Source organism: Porites lutea, chromosome 2, assembly GCF_958299795.1.
Source record: "Porites lutea chromosome 2, jaPorLute2.1, whole genome shotgun sequence".
NCBI classification, from domain to species: Eukaryota; Metazoa; Cnidaria; class Anthozoa; order Scleractinia; family Poritidae; genus Porites; species Porites lutea.
The window spans coordinates 7,950,676-7,975,331 of NC_133202.1; the positions used below are offsets into that span (position 1 = coordinate 7,950,676).

General features: G+C 40.2%; 2 protein-coding genes across 2 annotated transcripts; both read left to right on the forward strand.

The window, feature by feature from the left end:
• The first annotated feature begins 3,914 nt into the window (after positions 1-3,914).
• On the forward strand, positions 3,915-5,497 carry LOC140925552 (uncharacterized). The gene has a single exon (XM_073375489.1). It carries the CDS (start codon positions 3,915-3,917, stop codon positions 5,445-5,447), a length of 1,533 nt encoding a protein of 510 aa, XP_073231590.1. The 3' UTR covers positions 5,448-5,497.
• A 5,540-nt stretch (positions 5,498-11,037) lies between these two features.
• On the forward strand, positions 11,038-12,708 carry LOC140926569 (uncharacterized). The gene has a single exon (XM_073376297.1). It carries the CDS (start codon positions 11,137-11,139, stop codon positions 12,667-12,669), a length of 1,533 nt encoding a protein of 510 aa, XP_073232398.1. The 5' UTR covers positions 11,038-11,136; the 3' UTR covers positions 12,670-12,708.
• Positions 12,709-24,656: the final 11,948 nt, after the last annotated feature.

The following is a 24,656-nucleotide window of genomic DNA, read 5'->3' on the forward strand; positions in this document are numbered from 1 at the left end:
GGTGCAGCGTCCTCACACACCGTTTACTACTCTCTTCCTTTTGCTTTTGTTTTCTAAATTTGCAGCTTGCGTTGCAAACGATAACCAGCACCATGAATCTAAAGATAATTTAACCTGCATTTAACCGCTTTGCGATTAATGTAGACAACGCCTACATAAACAATCAAGAAGCAAAAATTGCTAGTTTTAGTTTCATCCAATAGCGTCTTCTCGGAAACTAGCTGTGTCGTAGTAGAGTAGTAATTTGAATAAATAATTCGTGCGGGGATTCCACAATTAACGCAATTGTCTATCATTGCTCATTTTCTTTAAAAGTCAAATGAGGTCATTGCGCTCTCATTAACAACTTAAACCAATGAAATATTTGTTCGATTCTCGCGAGAGGCTTTTACTAGGCAGGCAAGTGATGTGTCAAAAAAATTTGTATAGCCGTTTAAATGGCTACAACGTTTTTATTCCCCATTCCTCTTAGAACTATTTAAAAAAAACCCAGTACATTTATAAATTTTCATGAAAGTTGTTAGACTTTGTTAGGTTTTGCAAATATTCTACTTTGTCGCGCGCTATTTCCGGACACTTTTTACATAAACTGTGATGGGCTAGAGATGACACCACCATTTAGAAATTTCAATTTTTGTGAGACAGCCATTAAGTTTCGACGACAGTCTCCACATAATTTTCCCATTTTTGTCATAATGGCGAGGACAAATTGACAAAAGGGAGCAAAACATTACGTGTGTGATTGTCTGGGAAAATAGGGCCACCTGTCCGAAAAACAGACCGCGTTTTATACAAGACTTGAAACAGGGACGATAAAAAAATTCCATACAGATTACGTGTGGAGTTCTTACATAAGGAGGTTAAAGTATGAATTTGAACACAGTGTTTCCAGACTAATCTATTCTTTTTAATGATATTGGTGGCGGACTCGTCTTGAACAAGAACAATACCCTCCCATAAGGCGTTGCGGGCATGAAGGTAGACTGGTGAACGTATCTTTTAACATAACATATAATAATCATTATCATAATCATAAGACGAAATCTGAAGGCAACAACTGCTTACCTTGTGAAGAACAGTTCGAATCTCAGGGACATCGTTAGAACAAAATAATAAAGGAAAAAGGAACAGAAGGTTTTTTTCTTGCTTGGTCGTTTTGGCAGGCATTACGAGAATTAGATATGCGTAAAGAAATATGGGTGATACTGTGCCAAAATCGGCCACGAAAAGATTACAGAGCAAGGGCAATCACGCAAACTCGCAATTCTCCCAGTGTTATATTAAACTGAACGAACTATGTATTATAATGCTACAGGATGAAATCCGATACTGTAAAATAATAATAATAATAATAATAATAATAATAATCAAATTCATAGTCAGGGTAGTCAGCGGTTGTCGACCAGCGTGAGTCTGTATTGCTCATATTGTCATTTTCATTTCATTATTAATCCAACTCTCGTAAATCTGCTTCTATTTTTTTTTCTTATACCTATCTTTTGACGTCTCCTGAACTCCAACCGCCAGTCCAAGATATATCTCCACAAGGTCCACAAGCTGAATTTAGAATTTTCAGCTTCTCGTGGCGATATAAACTTTTACAGGGCTTACTTCCGCACTGGAGCGGCTCCAGTCTTGTCAACTTTTCCTTCTAATCATGGATTATTTACTTTGTGTCTCCTCATACTTTGCTGTGATATTTCACTCAACCCAGGACCTTAATCTCGTACCCAGATCTCACTCTGTTTTGGCCGTGGGAGATCTGGGTACGAGATTACCCAGGACCTCTAAGATATCCATGCGAAATATGTGGCCAAGCAGTGAGAAAAACCCAGAGGGCTATTATGTGCAAGGAGTGCTCAGTCTGGTTTTACCAAGCATGCTCGTATATTAAAGATTTTAACTTCAAAACCTTGGGGAAGCACCCATTATACGTTAGGCCATGTTGCAACTGCGGCCTGACAAGTTTTTCCTAGTCAATGTTTTCATCTGGTATTGCTACCAGTGACAGATTTGATACATTACCTGACCTTCCTTCTTCCTCCCCTTGAAACCCAACAGGCACACAAGCTACGTCTACCTATTTGTTCCCGTCGGTTTTCCCCTGCACTTGTCTAGTCCTTCTCGTGAGAACACAGAGCAAAAGAAAAGTGATATGATGGACAACATCAAGCCGATTAGCATCTTTATTCTCTACGAATCTCAAAAGTGATATACGGTCCTTAAAGAACCTTTTTACAGTCCGTTAACTGCATCTCATTAGTGGGACTTAGAATATTTTCATGGAAAGAGTGGTCATATACGGTTTGTCGGTCCGTACGGACCGTACGGATCGCAAAAGTGATATACGGTCCGTAAATTGCATCTCATTAGTGGGAATTAGAATATTTTCACGGCAAGAGAACGTAGGCACGGTTTGTCGATCCAAAGAGATAGCACTGATTGCAAAACTCGTATACTTCAGCTGATACTCAAGAGGTGTAGTAGGTTTATTGCAGGATTTTTTGGGGGCAAAACTCTTCCGCGCGCGCACCGCGCTCTGTAGTTCAGCTGTTAGGCGGAGGTAAGTGTAAAACAGAGTGAGATCTGGGTACGAGATTAGGTATATGTAGGAAGTAAATGGGCGCAACAAAGAACGTGTGCGCGCGAGGGGAGAGGGAGCGCCTGCACGTAAGGCCCCCGAAAATCGTTTCAACTCGCACTCTGTGAGAGCGGGATATTTCCAATCGGTCGAGATTTAGAAAGATTTACAAGATGGAAAGATTTACACTACATTAAGTTTAACATATGTGTCAATTCATTTTAGGATGACCTAGCCTAATTAAAAGGCTTTATAAGGTAGATGCATAATGCATGCTAGCACGCGCCAGCTCAGTTTCTTGGCGTGCACCCACGGGCAAATAGTAGTGGCTAACTGACCAATCAGAGCGCGCGATTTACTTTTGTTATGTTATAAAGTAAGATTTATCTTTTGTTAAAATCTGTCTTTTGTTCATACTAATTGGACGCGCTGGTAAAACAAAGGATACGTTCCGTTGGCCTTAATTGACTTTTACTTGACCAAACAAAACCTTTCCAGAAAAACAAAGTTTCGCCTGGAACATACTGTTTTTATTACTCGCCTACGTTTTCAAGATCTTATTTGAGCTGGTTTGCGTTTTAGTGACAGAAACCTTGTCTATCGAGATCTCCGGATCAATCATTTAGTTGTACTTCATTAAGCGTAGTTGGTTGGCAATTGTTTGAGACTGGTTGTCAAGTGAACTCTTTTGTTGGATAATCCGTGTAATTATATCTGTACGCTAATTAGTTTTATTGCAAAACTCATAAACAACTTTAAGTTAATATATTGAAAAGGCGGGACAAATTAGTATTGTTAATTATTCCTACAAGAAGACTTAAAACGACAACTTGTGTAATGCACAAAAGTTAACTAGTTGTGCTTTTTGAAGTAACGATAGTGTGAATCAGCGATTTATATATACAAATACATTCTTTGTGATCTTTATATCTCTCTGACCATTTGTTTTGACTGGACATTAACTGGACTTGAGTGAATTTTATAGTCAAAGCTGATTTTCGGACTGCGTCAAAACCTCGAAGGAAAATATGATAATATTCCTTACAGCCAATCGGGTTTTTACTGACGTAAGACTAAATTTCAAATGATTGGGATTGGCACCTGTCATGTCCAGTCAGGATAAAAGGAGCCACAACAGGCTTTTGTCAGAGAGAGATAGCACAAGCTAGTGTGAGATTATGTTGACTTGTAACAACACTGAAGCTTTAGAAGAAATACAGAGTTTGCTGAACCAACAAAGTACGTGTGTCTCTTCTGTGAAGTCGACCCGAGCCTAGTCCCCTTCAACTGGGTTCGGACTTTTCACACTTTTACACAGTTAAGAGAGAAAAAAATGGCACCTACTTTATTAGTTTCGATTTTGGGAGTAACCTCACTTTGTGTACTCGTATTAGCGCTACTTTTGGTCGTAGCTCTCAAAGTTTTCCCCAAGAAAGTTAAAGATGATTTGATCATACACCAGTCGGACGGGGAAGAAAAAACATCGAGACGTCTCGGTATGTTGGAACAGGTGTTTCTGGAAAGACAGAAGATCAACAACTGGGGAACTGTTTCTTCTGTCTTGCTGTTGGACTCTACGCAAGAACTAAGGCAAGATGAATTCAGAAAAGCTCTTGTTCTTCTGGCCAAGCGGTATCCTTTGCTACGTATGAGAATACAAGAAACCACCGATGGAGTCCACTTTGAAGAAATGGAAAACCCTACTACAATTGACTTTGAACTGTTAAACCATGTGACAGCCGATAACTGGGTACAAGGCTTCGAAGCAGAACTAAACGGTTATCCGTTTAACATCACTAGAGGGCCTTTGTGGCGAGCAAGACTACTGAAAGAAACTTTCAGCGAAGGAAAATTCACAAACGCGGTTGTGTTTACGTTTCAGCACATCATCTGCGATGCGCTGTCCATCTTTGAGTTCCAAAAAACGCTGTTGGAATTTCTGGCTTCTCTTCATGGTGGGGTAAAGTTTAAAGTTGAGAGTCTTCCTCTAAAGCCTCCTTTGGAGTCACTAATGCCCAAACTAGTTCAACCTAGCATCGCAGAGAGGGCGTTGCTTTCGAGTTTCTCCTCAATCCAACGGGCCAAAGCTTTTTTTGTCAAACCAAAAAATCTGTTTCTATCAGTCTACCCTCCTGTGGCCAACGCAGACCCAATTGTGACCAAGAAAACTTGTGTTTTGGCTCGTAGCCTCTCTGAAGAAGAAACCAAGCTATTGAAGAAAAGCTGCAGGGAAAACAAATGCACGGTACACGGCGCAATCACTGCCTCCACGTATCTCGCGACTGCGCGAATTCTACACCGAGAGAAACACGACTTAAAATTTCCACTTTCCCTGGAATCATCTTATTCTGCCAGTGTACGAAACGATTGCGAGCCAAAGCTAAACAGGGAGGACTTTGGTGCCTATGTCAGCGCGAGCAGCTTAAAACTTCCAGTACCTCTAGTGCAGCCCGATGACAAGCAAGGCTTCTGGGAGTTTGCCCGTGCGTGTACTCGCGAGGTCCACGCGCAGATAGATTCTAAAAAGTACCTCAATCTTTTGAAGTTTTACCACTGTATAGACATTCCCAAATACTGCGCTATGTCTAACTACGAACACAACCAAGGGCGCCGAAGCCACATTTTTAACATTAACAATTACGGAGCTCAGCAGACAAATCAGAGTGATACAGGTCCGTTTAAATTTGCTGGTTTATTCTTTGGTGTTCAAGGAGCGAATACTGGCCCAACATTTGGTAATAATATCATAACTGTGGATGGTCGACTTTACTGGACCGTGGAGTATTTTCCACACGTAACCTCGAAGACGCAAACAGAAGATTTCTTTGAATTGTCCTTACAAACATTAAGACAAGTTTATACGTGAATGATTTTTTCTACAAGCATGTTATCCTCGTCATTGGTAAACGAGTTATTTATTCATTTATATATTTATTTGTCGAATTAAAGAATTTTTATTCGCACAGTTTCCGTCCAAGGTTGACGACTTGTGTATGTATTTACGTTTTAAAAATTAAATAAAACAGCTTTTATCCAATCCGCATTGTCACCATTATTAGAGAACCCATTTATCTATTATCTATAACCACAAAGTTTTTTAAAAATTAACATTTCCTTCCGATTTTTAGAAATGAGTAAAAAAAGGAAATATATTATATTTAACAGAATGTTTTTTGTTTATAGTATCTAATATAGTACACATTGTTATCAAAACAAAGCAAATTGACTCATATTTCAAACTAAATAAACTCTCTAACTAACCCGTATTTTTAAAATACTTCAAAGCTAAAAAGAATACTTTTCTAATTAAAGAATGATAAGTAAGTTTTCCTTGTTTTTGAATTTTATCAGTATATGGGGCTCTGACGAGTACTTTTGAAGTTATAAAAGACTTTCTTACGAAACAGTGCAGTTTACTTCGAGGAAAACAATTTTAAAGTAAACTATTCTCTAAAACGCTTAAGAAGGACGCTAGCCTTATTGATAATTGACGTAGCTCCCTCGTAAAAGAATCTTTGACGTCAAATTTAAGTCAAGTTGTTTGAAAACAAGACGCACTCGTGATATTGCACGCCTAGTGCAAAATAATTTCCGCTGATAAGAAATAAATATTATTCATACCACTCAATAAATATGCAATATTGACCAAGTGGGAGATCAAAATGGCTGAACATTGACTCAAGTCCTTTTAAAAACACGGTCCGTGAGAAAAATAACCGCAGAGAAACTCAAATAAGAAGAAAATAAGAGGCCAATATTCAGCCACTTGACCAAAAAAGCTTGCTATTATTATTTGGGCGTGGCCCAAATAGAGTAATGGAAACGGCTTGTTTTGACGTAACATCCGTAAACCTGAAGAAGGTTGGTATGGCCAGCCGAAATATTGTTATAAAAAAACAGTACACGTTGTTATGAATCAGCTTTACAGTTAATGCATCAGTCAATTCCTACTGCGCCAGACCCCCCCCCCCCCGCCCCCACCCGGTCTGACCCACGGGCATTAGCATTTTTTTTGCCTTAGATGGCAAATTCCCGGGGGTGGGGACTCTTGAGCTGTCAAATGCCCCGAAAAAAAATGCATAAAAATGCATAAAATGCATCCCCCAAATGCATAAAATCGAGAACATGCCTTTACAACCCTCTTTAATTTTTTCCTTCCTTGACAGGTGAGCCAATCTGCTTTTTTTCCAGTTAAAGCTTCTGTGTAGTTATATTCTGATAGGAAACTGCGTGAATGTCAAAAGATCACTAATGGCTCCGGGGTTGGCAAATGCCCAACCCCTGGGCAGTGCAAAATTTGCAAATGCCCCACCCCCGGGACTGACAAGGCGGGCAAATGCCCCGCAGGAGCTCGGAGGGGGCTGGGCGCAGCTGGAATTGACTGATGCATTAAGTCCTTGGACTTCATTGTCTTTGTTTTGACGCAAATGTGCAATAGGCACGCAATACGCGCTAACCTAAACAAGGTAAGTAAACAAGCGAAGCGAGTCTACAAGGTAAGGGGCATGTGGGAAAGAAAGCTCTGCCAGCACACCGCGCTTTATCGCACTTTCACGATCTTAAAAGTTAATCTGAATCTTTAGTAGTTTTGCTTCATCGAAAGTCTTTCGGAATGGGCTAGTCCGTCCGTGAACTCAAAGAAAAACAAAGGAAATTATCACGACATTCAAGGACATCAAAGACTCATGGACCCCATAGACCCTTTTTTGGGACCCTGACAAGTGTGTCAGTTCATTTCATGATGATCTAGCCTAATTAAAAGGCTTTATAAGGTAGATGCATAAACAAAAAGCTACTAAGTTGGGATTGCGAAAATTACTTTTTTCCTAAAGAGACTAAGATGGAGTCTACAATATGGCCAAATTATAAACCGAGAGCCAGTGGCACATACCCAGCAAAAATTAACCCAAGTAACACCCGCCCCCCCGTAATCCTTTAAGCCCTAAGAATGATCAGATCAGATCCTTGTAATGTCAATTATCTATTAAACAGGGTGGTCAGGAGAATTGAGCACTTGATCACACTGGAAATCTAGGTACCCTGGGTGCCAGAGATTTTTCTAGCGCAGTTTCCGGTTTCTGTCAAGTCGTGGCTTCGGCCTACGGCCAAAGGTGTGTCGGCCTTCGGCCAACACCGAAAATTCCCGCCGTACGCCAGAAAAGCCTCTGGTACCCAGGGTACTTTGCAGGTCGTTTCAGTGGGAAGTTTCCGGGAGCAACGGAACGTCTGAAAAGGTACTGATCCTGTTTTCCCGTTCGAAATGTTCCAAACGGGAATTCGTGTTCTATTTCTTCAAAGCCACTGTTTTTGATACCAGTTTCAGGTTTTCGCTGCTGTTTTTTTGTTAATGGAACTAATTTGTGCAAATGCATGAAATGGTAAACGCGATTCCGGGACGAAATTTACCAATCCTGAGTGTCGTCACCATTTGTATTTACATGTACTTTACTTAGAGGTTTAGCCCACTGCTACCTGTACACCTTTTAAATGGCTAAAAACATGTCGATCCTAGTTTACTTGGGCCCAGTTGTTCGAAGGCCGATTAGCCCTTAACCCGGGGTTACATTTAACCCAGGTTTCTTTTTCTTGTGTTCAAAAGCATTTTCTCGGATAATTTTCTGTGCTATTTTTAGAGCTTCCAATCATCAACTTGTAGACAAAAAGCATTAAAATTGAAATGCTTTCTAAGCCTTCATATCTGAATTCAAATATCGCACTAACCCTGGGTTGTCTTAACCCAGCTTTGAACAATTCGGCCCTGGTACACATGATCACCGCAGTTGACTCCCGATAACTCGAACCTCGCGTTAACTCGAACCACTACTGTAATTTTACCCTCGGTAACTCGAACCTCCCGCGAACTCGAATATAATTTTACCCTCGATAACCCGAACCATGTTTTAAGCGCGTGACAAGTCGGGAAAAAAAAAACAACAGTGTGCTGAAGTCCGAAACAGTGAACTTATTTATAAACAACAGTGTCATCAAAGTGATAGATGTATATGAATTAAATCATGTAAGCAAATGACAGGAAAGTGTTAAGTGTTATTTAAAGTCTTTGTCTTTACTTCTCTGTCACTCCAGTTCAATTTTCGTGTCCATCCCTGTATATTAATTAATCAAGATTTGTTGCTTTTTTTTTTTTCAAAATATCAACCTTTATCCCTTCCTGTCATGAAGTGAAGTGTGCATGAAACTTACATTTCCTCATTTCCTTATTTGCTGTCATTTCTCGAACTTTTTTCAATTTCCCAAGAAGGTTCGAGTAATCGATCGGAAGTCGAATGTTATATTACACCCTGTCTTGACTGCCTGTCTTGATTGTTGTTTCATTTTGGGCTTTACACCATTCCTGGTCTCCTTTCCTTTTGTTTAATTTCTCGGGCATTTTTTCTACTTAATTTATTTACTTGTCAAACAGTCTGTTAAAAATGAACTTGAGAAATTAATTTCCTTTACTAAAATCAGCTAACGGGATAATAAACCAAATATTTAAGACGTTTATTATTCATTCAAAATATTTCCCTATTCTGATTGGCTAAAAGCACACGCATAATTCACCATAACCAGTTACTGATGACCAAATTTGGAAAAATTCTGTGTTTAACGAGGAAATGACGTCAAAAATGCAGCGTTCTTACAGGTTAATGCACCGTTAACCGAGAAGACCTGGACCTCATTAGCCGTCGAGCGGCCTAGTACGTACCCAGAAATTTCCCTGCATGATGCATATGTGTAAAAACCTCTAATTTGCAGATGTCCTATACAGTCATTGACCTAGAATTTTCCTCTTAGGACCACAAACAAACTTAGTGCGTCAAGCGAAACCCTCGAGACACGAAAATGACCACGCGCGTGCGCGAGACTGGAGAGGAACTCAGTTTTCTGCCCCGCGCCCTCTTTTGTCCTCTTATTTTTTTTGAAAAAAATTCCCATAATTCAGCCTCGACAAGAGAATAGTGAAATAAAAAATTAAGGCGCTAGGAGGGTCTCTGATTTGCGGAAACTAAAATCGGAAGAATTTTTTGCTGCTTCGTTTTTGCCGCCAAGCGCTGCAGCCGCGTGATTCGTGATGCGAGCCATCTACCGGAACCGACACTAAAATACACAGCTCGCCAGTCACGCGACTGCCAAGTTCAGACTTTTTAGACTTTTAATGTCATGTAACTGGTCGCTTTTGCTATGGAAATGAGAATAGAAAACAAATGAAAGCCAAAAAAACAACAAGGAAAGAGTCTGTCTGGGTAAAAGCGTATTTAAACCGTAGAGATCAAATGATAATCGTAAGAAAACAACTCTTTTGCGCAGATCGTTTATCAAACTAATCTTTTTGACGTAAAACTAAAATGGTTCCTCAGCCCTTCCTCAGTACACACTTTTTTAATGCTTTACCATAAAAGGCAACCGTGTTTTTATTCAAAAAATGGAACATGCGTGCAAAAAAAACAGGTAAAATGCAATATTGACAAATTTTAGAATAATTCATGGGCGCAACAGTCGCTTTGTGTGTTGAACTTTTATAACGAAACTTGAGATCTGAAGGTCAAACCGCTTCACACATGAGCTGACGGCAGGAACACGTATCAAAAATCTTACGCCGTGCACTTAAACATACAGAATATGCAAAGAACGATGGCATTCGGTTAATGATACAACAATAAGCAGAATAACGTTTGCTCAAGCACTCTCAAGAACATACCCTACGTAATGTTACTAAGTTCGGAGATCACTTACGCCGTGCACTTAGTATAAAACTATACAATACTTTTGTGGAAAATTTTAAACAAACAATTTATCTTCTCAATGCTAAAAAGATTTACGACCAGTGACTTGTTCGATCACAGTTTGGCCAGTATCACCAGTATCTTTGAAAATTAGTTCCGCTAAATCAACTCCCAAGATCATTTATGACGAAACGTTCGGTACTTCGCATCACACTGCTTAAACATTAAATGCAAAGGACCTTTGGATATTGCTCAGCCACGGAACTTTTTAGCTTAAAGTCATTTCCTTTCGTGTTTCCTTTTTGCTGGGCTATATCCGTCTTCATAAAATTTGCTTGTGACGTAGTAACTGATAACCTATTGGGATCAAAACTTACCTTTTCGAAAATTTCAGCCAGAAAAAAGGCTCCAGAAAATTCTAGGTGAGCTTTTTAGGGCAAAAATCCGTTAAAGATGGCAATTATACCAATTTTTAGATGTTCGAAAATCCTAGGAGAGGTAGGCAAGCAATAAATTTTACAAAAAATGTTCCGAAAATTCTAGATCTCAAATCGTCTTCCGAACAGGTATTTTCCGAAAATTGACGTTGCGTGCCCCTGATTTCCCCCTTTCGTGTTCCTTTTTGTTTTGTTGTTTGTGACGTAGTCAGACTGACAACTTACCTTCTATTCAGCATCCTTCGTTTATTTTGGTTTCTAGCGGGAAATTTAGAGAATAACATCATATTGACGAATATATGTCAGCAGCAACTTGACTCTATAAATTAAGGGATTTGCATTCGTAAAATAACCAGAACAATTTGCCTTTTACACAGTAAAGAGAGAAAAAAAAATGGTACCTACTTTATTAGTTTCGAGTTTGGGAGTACCCTCACTTTGTGTACTCGTAATAGCGCTACTTTTGGTCGTAGCTCTCAAAGTTTTCCCCAAGAAAGTTAAAGATGATTTGATCATACACCAGTCAGACGGGGAAGAAAAACCATCGAGACGCCTCGGTATGTTGGAACAGGTGTTTCTGGAAAGAGAGAAGATCAACAACTGGGGAACTGTTTCTTCTGTCTTGCTGTTGGACTCTACGCAAGAACTAAGGCAAGATGAACTCAGAAAAGCTCTTGTTCTTCTGGCCAAGCGGTATCCTTTGCTACGTATGAGAATACAAGAAACCACCGATGGAGTCCAATTTGAAGAAATGGAAAACCCTACTACAACTGACTTTGAACTGTTAAACCACGTAACAGCCGATAACTGGCTACAAGGCTTCGAAGCAGAACTAAATAGTTATGAGTTTAACATCACTAGAGGGCCTTTGTGGCGAGCAAGACTACTGAAAGAAACTTTCAGCGAAGGAAAATTCATAAACGCGGTTGTGTTTACGTTTCAGCACATCATCTGCGATGCGCTGTCCATCTTTGAGTTCCAAAAAACGCTGTTGGAATTTCTGGCTTCTCTTCATGGTGGGGTAGAGTTTAAAGTTGAGAGTCTTCCTCTAAAGCCTCCTTTGGAGTCACTAATGCCCAAACTAGTTCAACCTAGCATCGCGGAGACGGCGTTGCTTTCGAGTTTCTTCTCAATCCAACGGGCCAAAGCTTTTTTTGTCAAACCAAAAAATCTGTTTCTATCAGTCTACCCTCCTGTGGCCAACGCAGACCCAATTGTGACCAAGAAAACTTGTGTTTTGGCTCGTAGCCTCTCTGAAGAAGAAACCAAGCTATTGAAGAAAAGCTGCAGGGAAAACAAATGCACGGTACACGGCGCAATCACTGCCTCCACGTATCTCGCGACTGCGCGAATTCTACACCGAGAGAAACACGACTTAAAATTTCCACTTTCCCTGGAATCATCTTATTCTGCCAGTGTACGAAACGATTGCGAGCCAAAGCTAAACAGGGAGGACTTTGGTGCCTATGTCAGCGCGAGCAGCTTAAAACTTCCAGTACCTCTAGTGCAGCCCGATGACAAGCAAGGCTTCTGGGAGTTTGCCCGTGCGTGTACTCGCGAGGTCCACGCGCAGATAGATTCTAAAAAGTACCTCAATCTTTTGAAGTTTTACCACTGTATAGACATTCCCAAATACTGCGCTATGTCTAACTACGAACACAACCAAGGGCGCCGAAGCCACATTTTTAACATTAACAATTACGGAGCTCAGCAGACAAATCAGAGTGATACAGGTCCGTTTAAATTTGCTGGTTTATTCTTTGGTGTTCAAGGAGCGAATACTGGCCCAACATTTGGTAATAATATCATAACTGTGGATGGTCGATTTTACTGGACCGTGGAGTATTTTCCACACGTAACCTCGAAGACGCAAACAGAAGATTTCTTTGAATTGTCCTTACAAACATTAAGACAAGTTTATACGTGAATGATTTTTTCTACAAGTATGTTATCCTCGTCATTGTCAAACGAGTTATTTATTTATTTATTTATCGAATTAAAGAATTTCTATTCGCACAGTTTCCGTCCAAGGTTGACGACTTGTGTATGTATTTACGTTTTAAATATTCAGGCTCGTTGCAGGGGGAGGGGCAGGGGGGGCTCGAGCCTTTCCAGAAATTTTCAGGCTTGAATTAAATTCTTCTACAAAAGTGGAATTTTTCTACTAAAATGGACAGCTGTTGAAGCTAAAGTTTCAAAGTATTGTCGATCATAGTAAGATTATGTACTGTTGTTCTTCTGTGCAATTTGGAATTGTGTAAATGAACGAAATCGTATTTTTGCTCTGCCAAAAACAACCAACAGCTTTAAATTAAAATATCTGCTTATTAAGCATCAAAATAGTCAGAAGCAAAATGGATCGAAATGCACAAATGACAATCCCTGAACTTGACCTCTTGAACTTTATTGGTTTCCTAAGAGGTCCGCCATTGTAAACTAGTAATAGTTGACACTACAGCTGCCCCCGCTCTGTATGTATATTGTCCGTCAATAGCATTCTTGCTGGTTGTGTAGCTCTTTGAAATATACCGATTCATAAGGAAGATTTTCACACATATTCCATACAATAGGTGAGACAAATACAGGAAACGCAAGGTTCCATGCACAGTTTCAGGTCAAAACATTCTCAGTTTCGAGAATAGTTTATTCTAAACCATAAGAAAAGATTTAATTAGAAGTTGAATTTTTCGCTATTTCTCTTTTACTTTTTACTCGCGGGTAGAGGTCGCGGGTGCGGGTGTGGGTAAAGGTCGCGGGTGCGGGTAAGTGTCGCGGGTACAAATAAATCACCAAATTTAACAAAGGATAAAACAAACAACAACAAATTTTTTTTTTTTTAATTTTTTAACGAAGACTAGTTAGCAGCACTAAGGAAGACTTATTGTAGTTGTACGCTTTTTCGTTAATATCTCTGACACGTTTCGTCTCCTACTGAGACTTCTTCAGGAAATGAATACAACTGACAAAGAACAGCAATATATAACACGTTTTCAGCGTAAGTAAAACTTCCGATAGAAGTCTGAATAATAACTTAACTATGCTGTAAACAGACCTTATAAGAAACGCCTTAATACATATGTTATTGCGTGTTGTTATATTTTGGGTGCCATCAGCTGGTGGGCTCCTGGCGCTAATCGTATGGCCCCCAAAAACTCAACGGAACTATCGGACTTCATCAGGATAAAGAATCGATCGAAGTAAACCTGGAAATGTTCTTCCTTTTTGTCAGTGTGAAATCAGAACTATGAAAAGTTTTACCCACGTGCACGAGTATTGTTGCCGTGATCAAGCCGCCAGTAATGTGGGAAAAATTAGCCTTCCCGCAGACGTCCTTTGGGGTTCGTTTGTCACGCATTCATTTCTCCCCCACGGACCGTGGGGGAGAAATGAATGCGTGACAAACGAACCTCAAAGGACCGTCTGCGGGGAGGCTAGGGAAAAATTCGATTTATCAGGATGGCAAATTCTTTCGTGCTACCGCGCCAAAATTGAGCACGAACGACGATAACCTGAGATCAGGCCCACTTTGAACGGTTCTCATACATTCTCTCTTTTCGTTTCGCCATGCCCGCCGGAATGTTATTTACAAAGCGAAACGAAAATAGAGCCTGATCTCAGGTTAGAACGACGAATGACAACTCTCAATTCATTCTTTTTGGTAAGGAATTAAGTACGCGCAAGTCTCATTTAGTGCAAAAAAAAAGTCAAAGCTGTATTTTCGATGAACCAAATTGTGTCTACATAGGGTAAAAACCATTTCTTTTAAGTAAACAAGTCACATGACATAAGCTGACACTGCGGACCCCTACACTGAATAAAGAACGGGTCAAGAAGGAGAGAGAAAACATAGGGGGTGGTCAAGAATGTCGTTCAAGGGGAGGGGAGAATTCTTACTTCAAAGAAGTAGCCACCTTTGTAAGATCTTGCTGGAGGTTTTTATTTAATTTCAAGAGCTCGTAGTTGAAAAACAAAAAAAGTTCTAATTGAAGTATTATAGGGTCTTCTTAAAGGTAGCAGCTATTCCTAACTCTTTCCTGTCTAATCTATCACGGCGCTAAACCCTGGTTTCACTTGCCATTTCCAGGTTTTGGGGCGGGGAGGGGGGGTCTTGACGAAATTTTGATTTTTCCATTTTTCCTCAAAAATGAAGATAGAATGCATTAGGCATGGAGGAAACAAGATTTAAGACTGATCACTCGCAAAATGGTAATGATAAAAAAACCTACTGGGAGATAACGCATTTGTGCGACCAAAATTAACTGTATTTGTCTTGATTTGCAGAAAAAAGAAAAAAAGAAGTATTAGTTAAAGTTAGTTTTTCAGTCCGATAGGGTTTCGGCTGTTTAAGGCGGGCACTGAATTTTTACACTCCGTTTTCAATACACTTCGCTGCTGCATATAGGTAATATAGAGGTCAGCAAAGGGCCAACTGCATTTGTGTACTATTGCAACTTAGTACCCTTAAACCCTTGGGCGTACAAGGTAGGGGAGTGGGTGAAATCCCGGGAAGGTTTTTTGAATCAACCACCAAGACAAGTCATCACATATCCACTTATACTTTTCCTTTTCTCTATCAGAATTTTAACCTCCTCCCCAACAAATCCCAAACGCAGGTAGCTCGGTTACTTAGTGCAATTTTAAGTAACCTATGTTATGTAGTTTTAATCATGTGGATTTTTCTTTAGTGACTTTTTCCTTTGTATCGCCCTTAGTTAGCTTTAAAGTATTGCAAATCTTCTTTGAAAGATAATCAAATTTTCCTTTATTTTATTAACAATTTAATGGTAAATTTGGTGATTTATGTTTACCGGCGACCTTTACCCACACCCGCACCCGCACCCGCGACCTCTACCCGCGAGTCGCGACCCGCGACATTTAGACATACTCCCTTGAAACACAGAAACTCACCAAACGGATCGAAATCCACCAATCAGAAATCACAATCCATGACCTTTTGAACCCATTAAAGAAAGGTTTGGTTTCCTAAGAGGTCCGTTAAGATGATTGACGGCAGCGAAAAACGCAAACGTCAGTTGGCTTTTGAACTTCGCATGTTTGTGAAAAGCACAGTAAATAGAGGATAGGGGAGCACACTCCCAATACACCAGGCAGCCACACAGCAGAAGCCACTATGCATACCCACCACTCTAAGATGAGCATGCACAGCAGCCACACGTGCCGTCCAGCAAGCCAAGCACATTGAGAGCACACACCCCTCTCCTGAATGCCTGAAGACTGGTCTTACTGCGTAGTTCCTAGCTTTTCTTGCCCCATATGTGTGGGCCTAAATATCTGATACTGTGCTTGCCATACTTAACAGTATTATATCTTCGAACAGGAAAATCACTTCGTAAGTTATAATGCTTATCTTGCTGAAAAAACATATTACATACATGCTCTGGAGCTAGTGAATTTTTAACCTTATACATTAAAATTAGTATATCGTCTATCGTTCTGCTAGTGAGAAGCTAGCCGTTGTTCATTCGTCTTGCTTGCTTGGGGCTGAGTCTTATTCCGGTCAAACAGAGAGAAAGAGTGTCTGGCAAGGTTTCCAATTAAAGATTTGTGAACTCGTGTCTGGCAAACTCTCCAAGTGTTAAAATATACACAGTTATACGCACCTTATAACTTCGTCTGCGCTTAACGAGTGTCGTTAAAATTTTGGTCCATAACTTTCACTGAAACAACTGCTCCACAGAATGTCACTGACAACAAGTAACGTAAAAGAATGTCAAAGCATGACTGCACAATAAATGTCGCAAAATCTACCTAAGCGGTCCCTTGGGGATGTTCTGTCTTTACGGCATCCTAACCATTTCGTACTTGCGGGCGCAAACAATAGAAACGTCATCATTACCTAGCGATTCCTCGCGGCCCCTGTTCAAGCAAATCGAGATTTTTTCTATATTGAATGTATGACTGTATATTTCAAGTGTAAGTACTTTCTTTAATATACGCGCGAGTTACTAGAGTGTCTTCTTGGGATTTCGCCTTCTGGGCGAAATCCCTGCGGGGGCAAATACACTACTGTACTAGAGTAAAACTTAGGTTTTTGCGCGTTTATATTGAAAGTCTTACAATGTCTTCGCAAGAGCCGCCGAAAAAGGAATCCAAACAAGCCGAAAATATTAAAGCAGGAAGCAGTTTTATCATTTACCCTCATGGGTAAAACCTAACCTGAGATCAGGCGTTATTTTTTTTATTTTTTGCTTCTTTGCTTCTTTGGCTAGAGGGGAAAAAAATAACGCCTGATACATTTATTTAACAAGCCGTCAACCGCCCCCTAATTTACATAATCTCACGTCTGCTTGACCTGTCATGTTATTAGCCAATAAGCGTTTACCATAAGGGAATCAAATTTGGCGCGAATAATGTCTCTTTTGAAATCAATTTTAGCTAGGGAACAGAAAATGTTTTTAAAAGTATGTCCATGTTCAGATGGCGCTTCCTAAAAAAAAAATTTAAATGTGTTGTTTTTGTGATGAAATACTGCTAGCTGGAGCTGCCGTACCTTTTTAACAGCTACAAATAATAAAGACTTTACTGGTTAAAGCTCGTTGACTTCGTACTGTACCGAAAGCAGTGGAAAAAAAAATTAGGCTAAAGCACCTGAAAGGTGTTGTGAAAACGAAGATCGCTCAGAATAATTCGCAGGTTTGTGAAGGACGAATTACAGTCAAACCAGGTCAAGATTCCATTCATGAATTATTTGAAAAGTGAACCCGTTTGTCGCTTCTGTAACTTGTAGCCGGTATCAAATTGCATTCAAATGATCGGTGAATTTTAAGTATACGACGAGATGGAAAATATTTCAATGGATGAAATTTCTATTTAGGCATCCTTCAAATTCAAGAAAACTCAGTCGGCAGAAATTTCATAACGAACTCGCGTGCGTATTCACTGCTCATTACGCAAGCAAAAATGCAGACTGAAATCAACAACAACTAACGGATGGCGGCATTTTGGCCAATCAGAACGGCGCAAATCATCCGTATTGTTTCCTATCCAATCAGAAAAAAGTCCAGATTCTGGGCGTTTTTACATGTGATCCGACAAAGAAATGTATCATGCCCTCTTCCCGTGAGAGACATAAAGGGATAATAGGGAGAGGGCATGATCTCAGGCTACGGGTAAAACCATACACTAGTGACACAGAGCCTGGTGTAGTCGAAGAAACAATCCGAACGTAGTTCTCTATTTCGTCAAAGTCAATACAAACAGAAAATTAGAGACAAGAACAAAAGGTATTGTAGACAAATGTAGTGATCTGACATGTACCAAGAAGTATGCTTTAACCGAGGGACCGAAGCGGGGAAGGGGGAGTTAATGTGGGCCACCCGCTCAGCTCCCCCCCTCCCCAGTCTTTTTATGCTTGCTACGGGCCTGAAATTAGATAAAAACAGCTTTATCCGATCCGCATTGTCACCATTATTAGAGAACGTACTTATCGATTATTTATAACTACAAAGTTTTAAAAATTAACATTTCCTTCCGATTTTTAGAAATGAGTAAAAAAACGAAATATATTTAACAGAATGATTTTTGTATAGTATCTAATATAGTATACATTGTTATCAAAACAAAGGTCGAAATTGGCTCATATTTCAAACTAAATAAACTCTCTAACTAATCCGTATTTTTAAAATACTTCAAAGCTAAATAAAACACTTTTCTAAAGAATGATAAATGAGTTTCCCTTGTTTTTGAATTTTATCAGTATATGAGTCTCTGACGAGTACTTTTGAAGTTATAAAAGACTTGCAAAACAGTGCAGTTTACTTCGAGGAAAACAATTTTAAAGAAAACTATTCTCTAAAACGCTTAAGAAGGACGCTAGGCTTATTGATAATTGACGTAGCTCCCTCGTAAAAGAATCTTTGACGTCAAATTTAAGTCAAGTTGTTTTTGAAAACAAGACGCGCTCGTCATATTGCACGCCTAGTGCAAAATAATTTCCGCTGATAAGAAATAAATATTATTCATACCACTCAATAAATATGCAATATTGACCAAGTGGGAGATCAAGATGGCTGAACATTGACTCAAGTCCTTTTAAAAACACCGTCCATGATAAAAAATAACCGCAGAGAAAAGAAGAAGAAGAAAGAGGAGGACAATATTCAGCCACTTGACCAAAAAAGCTTGCTATTATTATTTGAGCGTGGCCCAAATAGAGTAATGGAAACGGCTTGCTTTGACGTAACATCTGTAAACCTGAAGAAGGCTGGTATGGCCAGTCGAAATATTGTTATAAAAAAACAATACTTGTTGTTATGAATCAGCTTTACAGTAAATGCATCAGTCCTCCGGTCTGACCCACGGGCATTAGCCATTTTTTTGCCTTGGATTCCTCCGTGAACACTGCAACATTTCTCATTGATCGCACAGTCGAATAATGCCGTTTTAAGCATTTTGTGTGCGATTTTTCGTTTCAATGGCCGTTTTTATGCTAGAGACGTCAAAGCCGTCTGAGACGTTAAAGTCGTCTTAAGACGACTTTAACGTCTAGTATAAAAACGGTAAATAAGGCAGACGACTTTAACGTCTGAGACGTTAAAGTCGTCTGGTATAAAGACAGGACGTGGTAAACTAGGACGCATTTATGCTCGACTCGTCCAGAGCACACAAACCTATTGCTTTGGCTGTGTCTATCTCATCATCTTCCATCATCTGAAGTTTTCGCTTTCGCGATTCACTTTTCTGTGTTACCAACATCTGCATTTCTAAGTCATGCCTTTCTTGGCGACGGCGAGAAATAGACTTTAAAAGTTATAACGCCGCCGCCATGTTAGAGTTTGAACAATTTGTTCGCATTTCGAGGGCTTCAAGTTCATTTTTGGCGCCGCTTTAACTCGTGTCCAGTGTCTTCCGAGAGTAGAGCCTAGTCCTTTTTCAGAAAAATCTACCTTTTTAAATAAGGTCGTCTACTTTTGTGCGTCTCGTTTTTACACTAGACGACTTTAACGTCTCAGACGTTAAATGCGTCTAGACGACTTTAACGTCTCTAGCATAAAAACGGCCAATTAACGTCTTCCTTTGTAATAGCGCTAGGATTCTAATGGAGACTTCATGCCGCGACGACATGCACCAGTGCAGGGTTTTAGTATTGATATAAAATTATTGACATTAAAATTAATAGAACGCTGTAACGTTATAAATATGAAAGGATGTTCTTCAAACAATATCAAGAGAAATTTGATTCAATAACCAAAACACGTTGATTCACATTGATGGCTCCGGTTTTCGCTATGTAATTCTGGCTTGATAAGCAATGAAGAAATGCGTGCATAAAATCGAGAACATGCCTTTACAACCCTATTCATTTTTTTTCCCTTCCTTGACAGGTGAGCAGATCTGCCTTTTTTCCAGTAAAAGCTTTTGTGTAGTTACCGTAAAATTCCCTGAAATTAGCCCCTGGACTTACATTTTTCAAAGGTCCTTTTTGAGGGGCTTTTTTTTGGAGGGGCCTATATTCGGAGGGGCTTATGTACGGAGGGAAATTTGCGTTTCAAAATCGATTGGGCTAGCTTGTAGTGGCACATCCTCGGAGACCCAGGGGCAGATAGTGGGGGCGAGGGAAAGTCTAAACGGAAAAATATGGCAAGAAAAGTAAAGCACGGCGAGAAGAGCCCCTGGGGACAATGTCTTACCAGACCAGTTCCAAACGGTCGCAGCCGTTCTGGCTGCTGATTGGTGCCAGAAAACTTTTGTGTTTTTCTGCTTTTTTACTTTGAATTCGAGGACAAATTCCAAGTACAAGTCCCCCGGGGGGCTTATATTCGGAGGGGTGATTTAACGGAGGGTTTTTTGCGTTGCGATTTTGGGGGGCGTATACATGGAGGGGCTTATTTTCGGGATTTTACGGTATACTCTGATAGGAAATTGCGTGAGTGTCAATAGCTCACTAATGGCCCCGGGGTTGGCAAATACCCGGCCCCCGGGCAGTGCAAAATTTGCAAATGCCCTACCCTTGGGACTGACAAGGCGGGCAAATGCCCCGCAGGAGCCGGGGGGCTGGGCGCAGCTGGAATTGACTGATGAATTAAGTCTTTGGACTTCTTGTCTTTTGACGCAAATGTGCAATAGGCAGGCAATACGCGCTAACGTAAACAAGGCAAGTAAACAAGCAAAGCGAGGCTAATGTCTGCCATGCGAACGTCTTGTACAAGGTAAGACACATGTGGGAAAGAAAGCTCTGCTAGCACACGGCACTTTATCGCATTTTTGCGATCTTAAAAGTTAATCTAAATCCAGTATTTTTGCTTCATCGAAATTTGGAAGTCTGAAGTCCAGGGATGAAATCTAACAAACATATTTGGAAAATTAACGTCGGGTTTTGTTCACAATAAGATCACAAGCAACGAACCTTGAAACACAGAAACTCACAAAACGGATCGAAATCCACCAATCACAAACAATGATCTTTTGAGCCCGTTGAAGTAAACTTTCGTTTCCTAAGAGGTCCGCTAAGATGATTGGCGTCTGACATTTTTTTAAAGAGAGGATCAAAATGTACCAATCATAGAAAGACAGTTTTAATTGCATGTTTCCTAAGAGGTCATCTGAATTTGCTGTTTTCTTTATTTTCTGTCCATTTTCTTTTCCTTATTTTGTGATAGGTCGATTTTGTTCGGTGGAGTGGCATAACGAGCTGCACGGTCTTAGCAACCAAAAAAACCCCTCAGTATCCAGCTGAGATAGCTGAGTAAAAGTCAGCTATCTCAGCTGGATACCCAGTAGCTTGCAACATTCCCTATTCCCTTCATCTCTGATCGTATTTCGCATCTAATATGATAGAGGCGTCAATTTTCACGCAAGCATGTCATCATCCTGGGGCGACAAATAAAATTAATTAAAAATGCGATATCAAACCAAATGTCCGGAAAAAATAATTCAGTGCCTTCTAAAAAGAACATTTTAAAGTCTGCGGTCGATGTCATTGCCAACGTGTTATATATCCTAGAAGCGCTCAGGCATAACAACATCATGCCAGGACTTCTACCTGGGTGAACCAGAAAGGATATAGAACAACAGCCTAATTTTTTTTTCGGCTACGGGTCGAAATGCTAAACGTGTTTTATATCCTAGAAGCGCTCAGGCACAATAACATCATGCCTGGACTTCTACCTGGGTGAACCAGAAAGGATATAGAACAACTGCCCAAATTTTTTTTTTCGGCTACGGATCGAACTGCTAAACGTGTTATATATCCTAGAAGCGCTCAGGCATAAGAACATCATGCCAGGACTTCTACCTGGGTGAACCAGAAAGGATATAGAACAACAGCCTAATTTCTTTTTTTCGCCTACGGATCGAAATGCTAAACGTGTTATATATCCCAGAAGCGCTCAGGCACAATAACATCATGCCAGGACTTCTACCTGGGTGAACCAGAAAGGATATAGAACAACAGCCTAATTTTTTTTTCGGCTACGGGTCGAAATGCTAAACGTGTTATATATCCCAGAAGCGCTCAGGCACAATAACATCATGCCAGGACTTCTACCTGGGTGAACCAGAAAGGATATAGAACAACAGCCTAATTTTTTTTTTCGGCTACGGGTCGAAACGCTAAACGTGTTATATATCCCAGAAGCGCTCAGGCATAATAACATCATGCCAGGACTTCTACCTGGGTGAACCAGAAAGGATATAGAACAACAGCCTAATTTTTTTTTCGGCTACGGGTCGAAATGCTCAACGTGTTATATATCCTAGAAGCGCTCAGGCATAATAACATCATGCCAGGACTTCTACCTGGGTGAATCAGAAAGGATATAGAACAACTGCCTAAATTTTTTTTTACGGCCACGGGTCGAAATGCTAAACGTGTTATATATCCTAGAAGCGCTCAGGCATAATGATATCATGCCAGGACTTCTACCTGGATGAACCAGAAAGGATATAGAACAACAGCCTAATTTTTTTTTCGGTTACGGGTCGAAATGCTAAACGTGTTATATATCCTAGAAGCGCTCAGGCATAATAACATCATGCCAGGACTTCTACCTGGGTGAACCAGAAAGGATATAGAACAACAGCCTAATTTTTTTTTTACGGCTACGGGTTGAAATGCTAAACGTGTTATATATCCTAGAAGCGCTCAGGCATAAGAACATCATGCCAGGACTTCTACCTGGGTGAACCAGAAAGGATATAGAACAACAGCCTAATTTTTTTTTTTTTACGGCTACGGGTTGAAATGCTAAACGTGTTATATATCCTAGAAGCGCTCAGGCATAATAATATGCCAGGACTTCTACCTGGGTGAACCAGAAAGGATATAGAACAACAGCCTATTTTTTTTTTTACGGCTACGGGTTGAAATGCTAAACGTGTTATATATCCTAGAAGCGCTCAGGCATAATAATATGGCAGGACTTCTACCTTGGTGAACCAGAAAGGATATAGAACAACTGCCTTTTTTTTCTACGCGTCGAAGTTCTAAACGTGTTATTCTTAGAAGCGCTTAGGCTTAATAATATGCCAGGTTTCCAGCGACTGATTTTAGCTGATTTTGCGGTGCGCAAGAATGGATAATTTACCCGACTTGTAAACAGATATTTCCTTCAGTCGATTGTGTCTCATGCAGGAGAATGTCATGCCTGCGTTGTTTTGTTTCTACTGAAGTTTGATCAAAGAAAGCGTAATAGGGAGATCGCAATTTATACTCTTACGAACTATAAATTAGGGCTGACCTGGAAGACGCGTTGAATTGCGCCGCCATCCTTCAAAATATAATCTGGCTGCGTTTCAGGAGACAATTTCCTCTTCCATCCAGATTTACTTGGTATATGTGTTTGCAAGAATCTTCAGACAAAGAATTGGGTATACACTGATTCGAATGGCTTGGCGATACTAAGTGCTTAAGTCTACTTACCGATTACAACATGTTTTGGAAGTATTGAGAAGCGCGCCAAACGAGGTTGTCACAGCGTTCTCGAACGAACAGTGATTTCTCCTTTCGTCGCATAGTGAATAGTTTATGAGCACATCCTCGACTCTCGAAACATTTGTCTTGCGCCGCTATAGAGTACTAAAGTGATGACGTCATAATAATAAAATTTCTGAAATTATGGGATTTGTCAGGATATTTTGAAAGAACAATGTCCAAGAGGCCTACTTGCCAAAAATGAGCATTTCGCGGCAAATTGTCTCTGAGATCGTAGCCCAGTTATACTCAGAAAACTCCATACAAACCCTTCTAAATTTTTATGACGTCACACTTTAGTACTCTATAGAAGTTGCTTCTCCCGCGAACCATAGGTAGATTTCCCGCTTAACATAATGTTTGATAATTTATGCAAAAGTTGACCTCGTGAAAGTCAGCAGTGCATTAATCGACTCAAAAATAAACAGACTTCCTACAGGGTTTTGAACACGGTTTTAATTAAAGTACTTTACGAGCGCTGCGGTAGTTGACCGCAAAAGTGTCACGGTGATGGATACTCAACTGGATGATTACGTCACTTCATAGCAACCAGACGGTACGAATTTTTTAACTTCCGGAGCGCTGGGGCTCGTAGTGTAATCCAATGAGGGACGATTTGGATATCGTTTGATCCGCAATTCTTCGAAGCAGCTGTAAGAAGCAGTTTGGATAACATTTGGCCGCGATGTTTCGAGGAACTTGTTAATATATTGTTCAATTATGTTATCCCTGGTTAGACTTACAAATGCACACACTGTTAGCAGTAGGCCCACACTAAAAAATAATACTGAGTGTTTTCGGAATGGGCTAGTCCGTCCGTGAACTCAAAGAAAAACAAAGGAAATTATCATGACATTCAAGGACATCAAAGACTCGTGGACCCCATAGACCCTTTTTTGGGACCCTGACAAGTGTGTCAGTTCATTTCATGATGATCTAGCCTAATTAAAAGGCTTTATAAGGTAGATGCATAAACAGAAAGC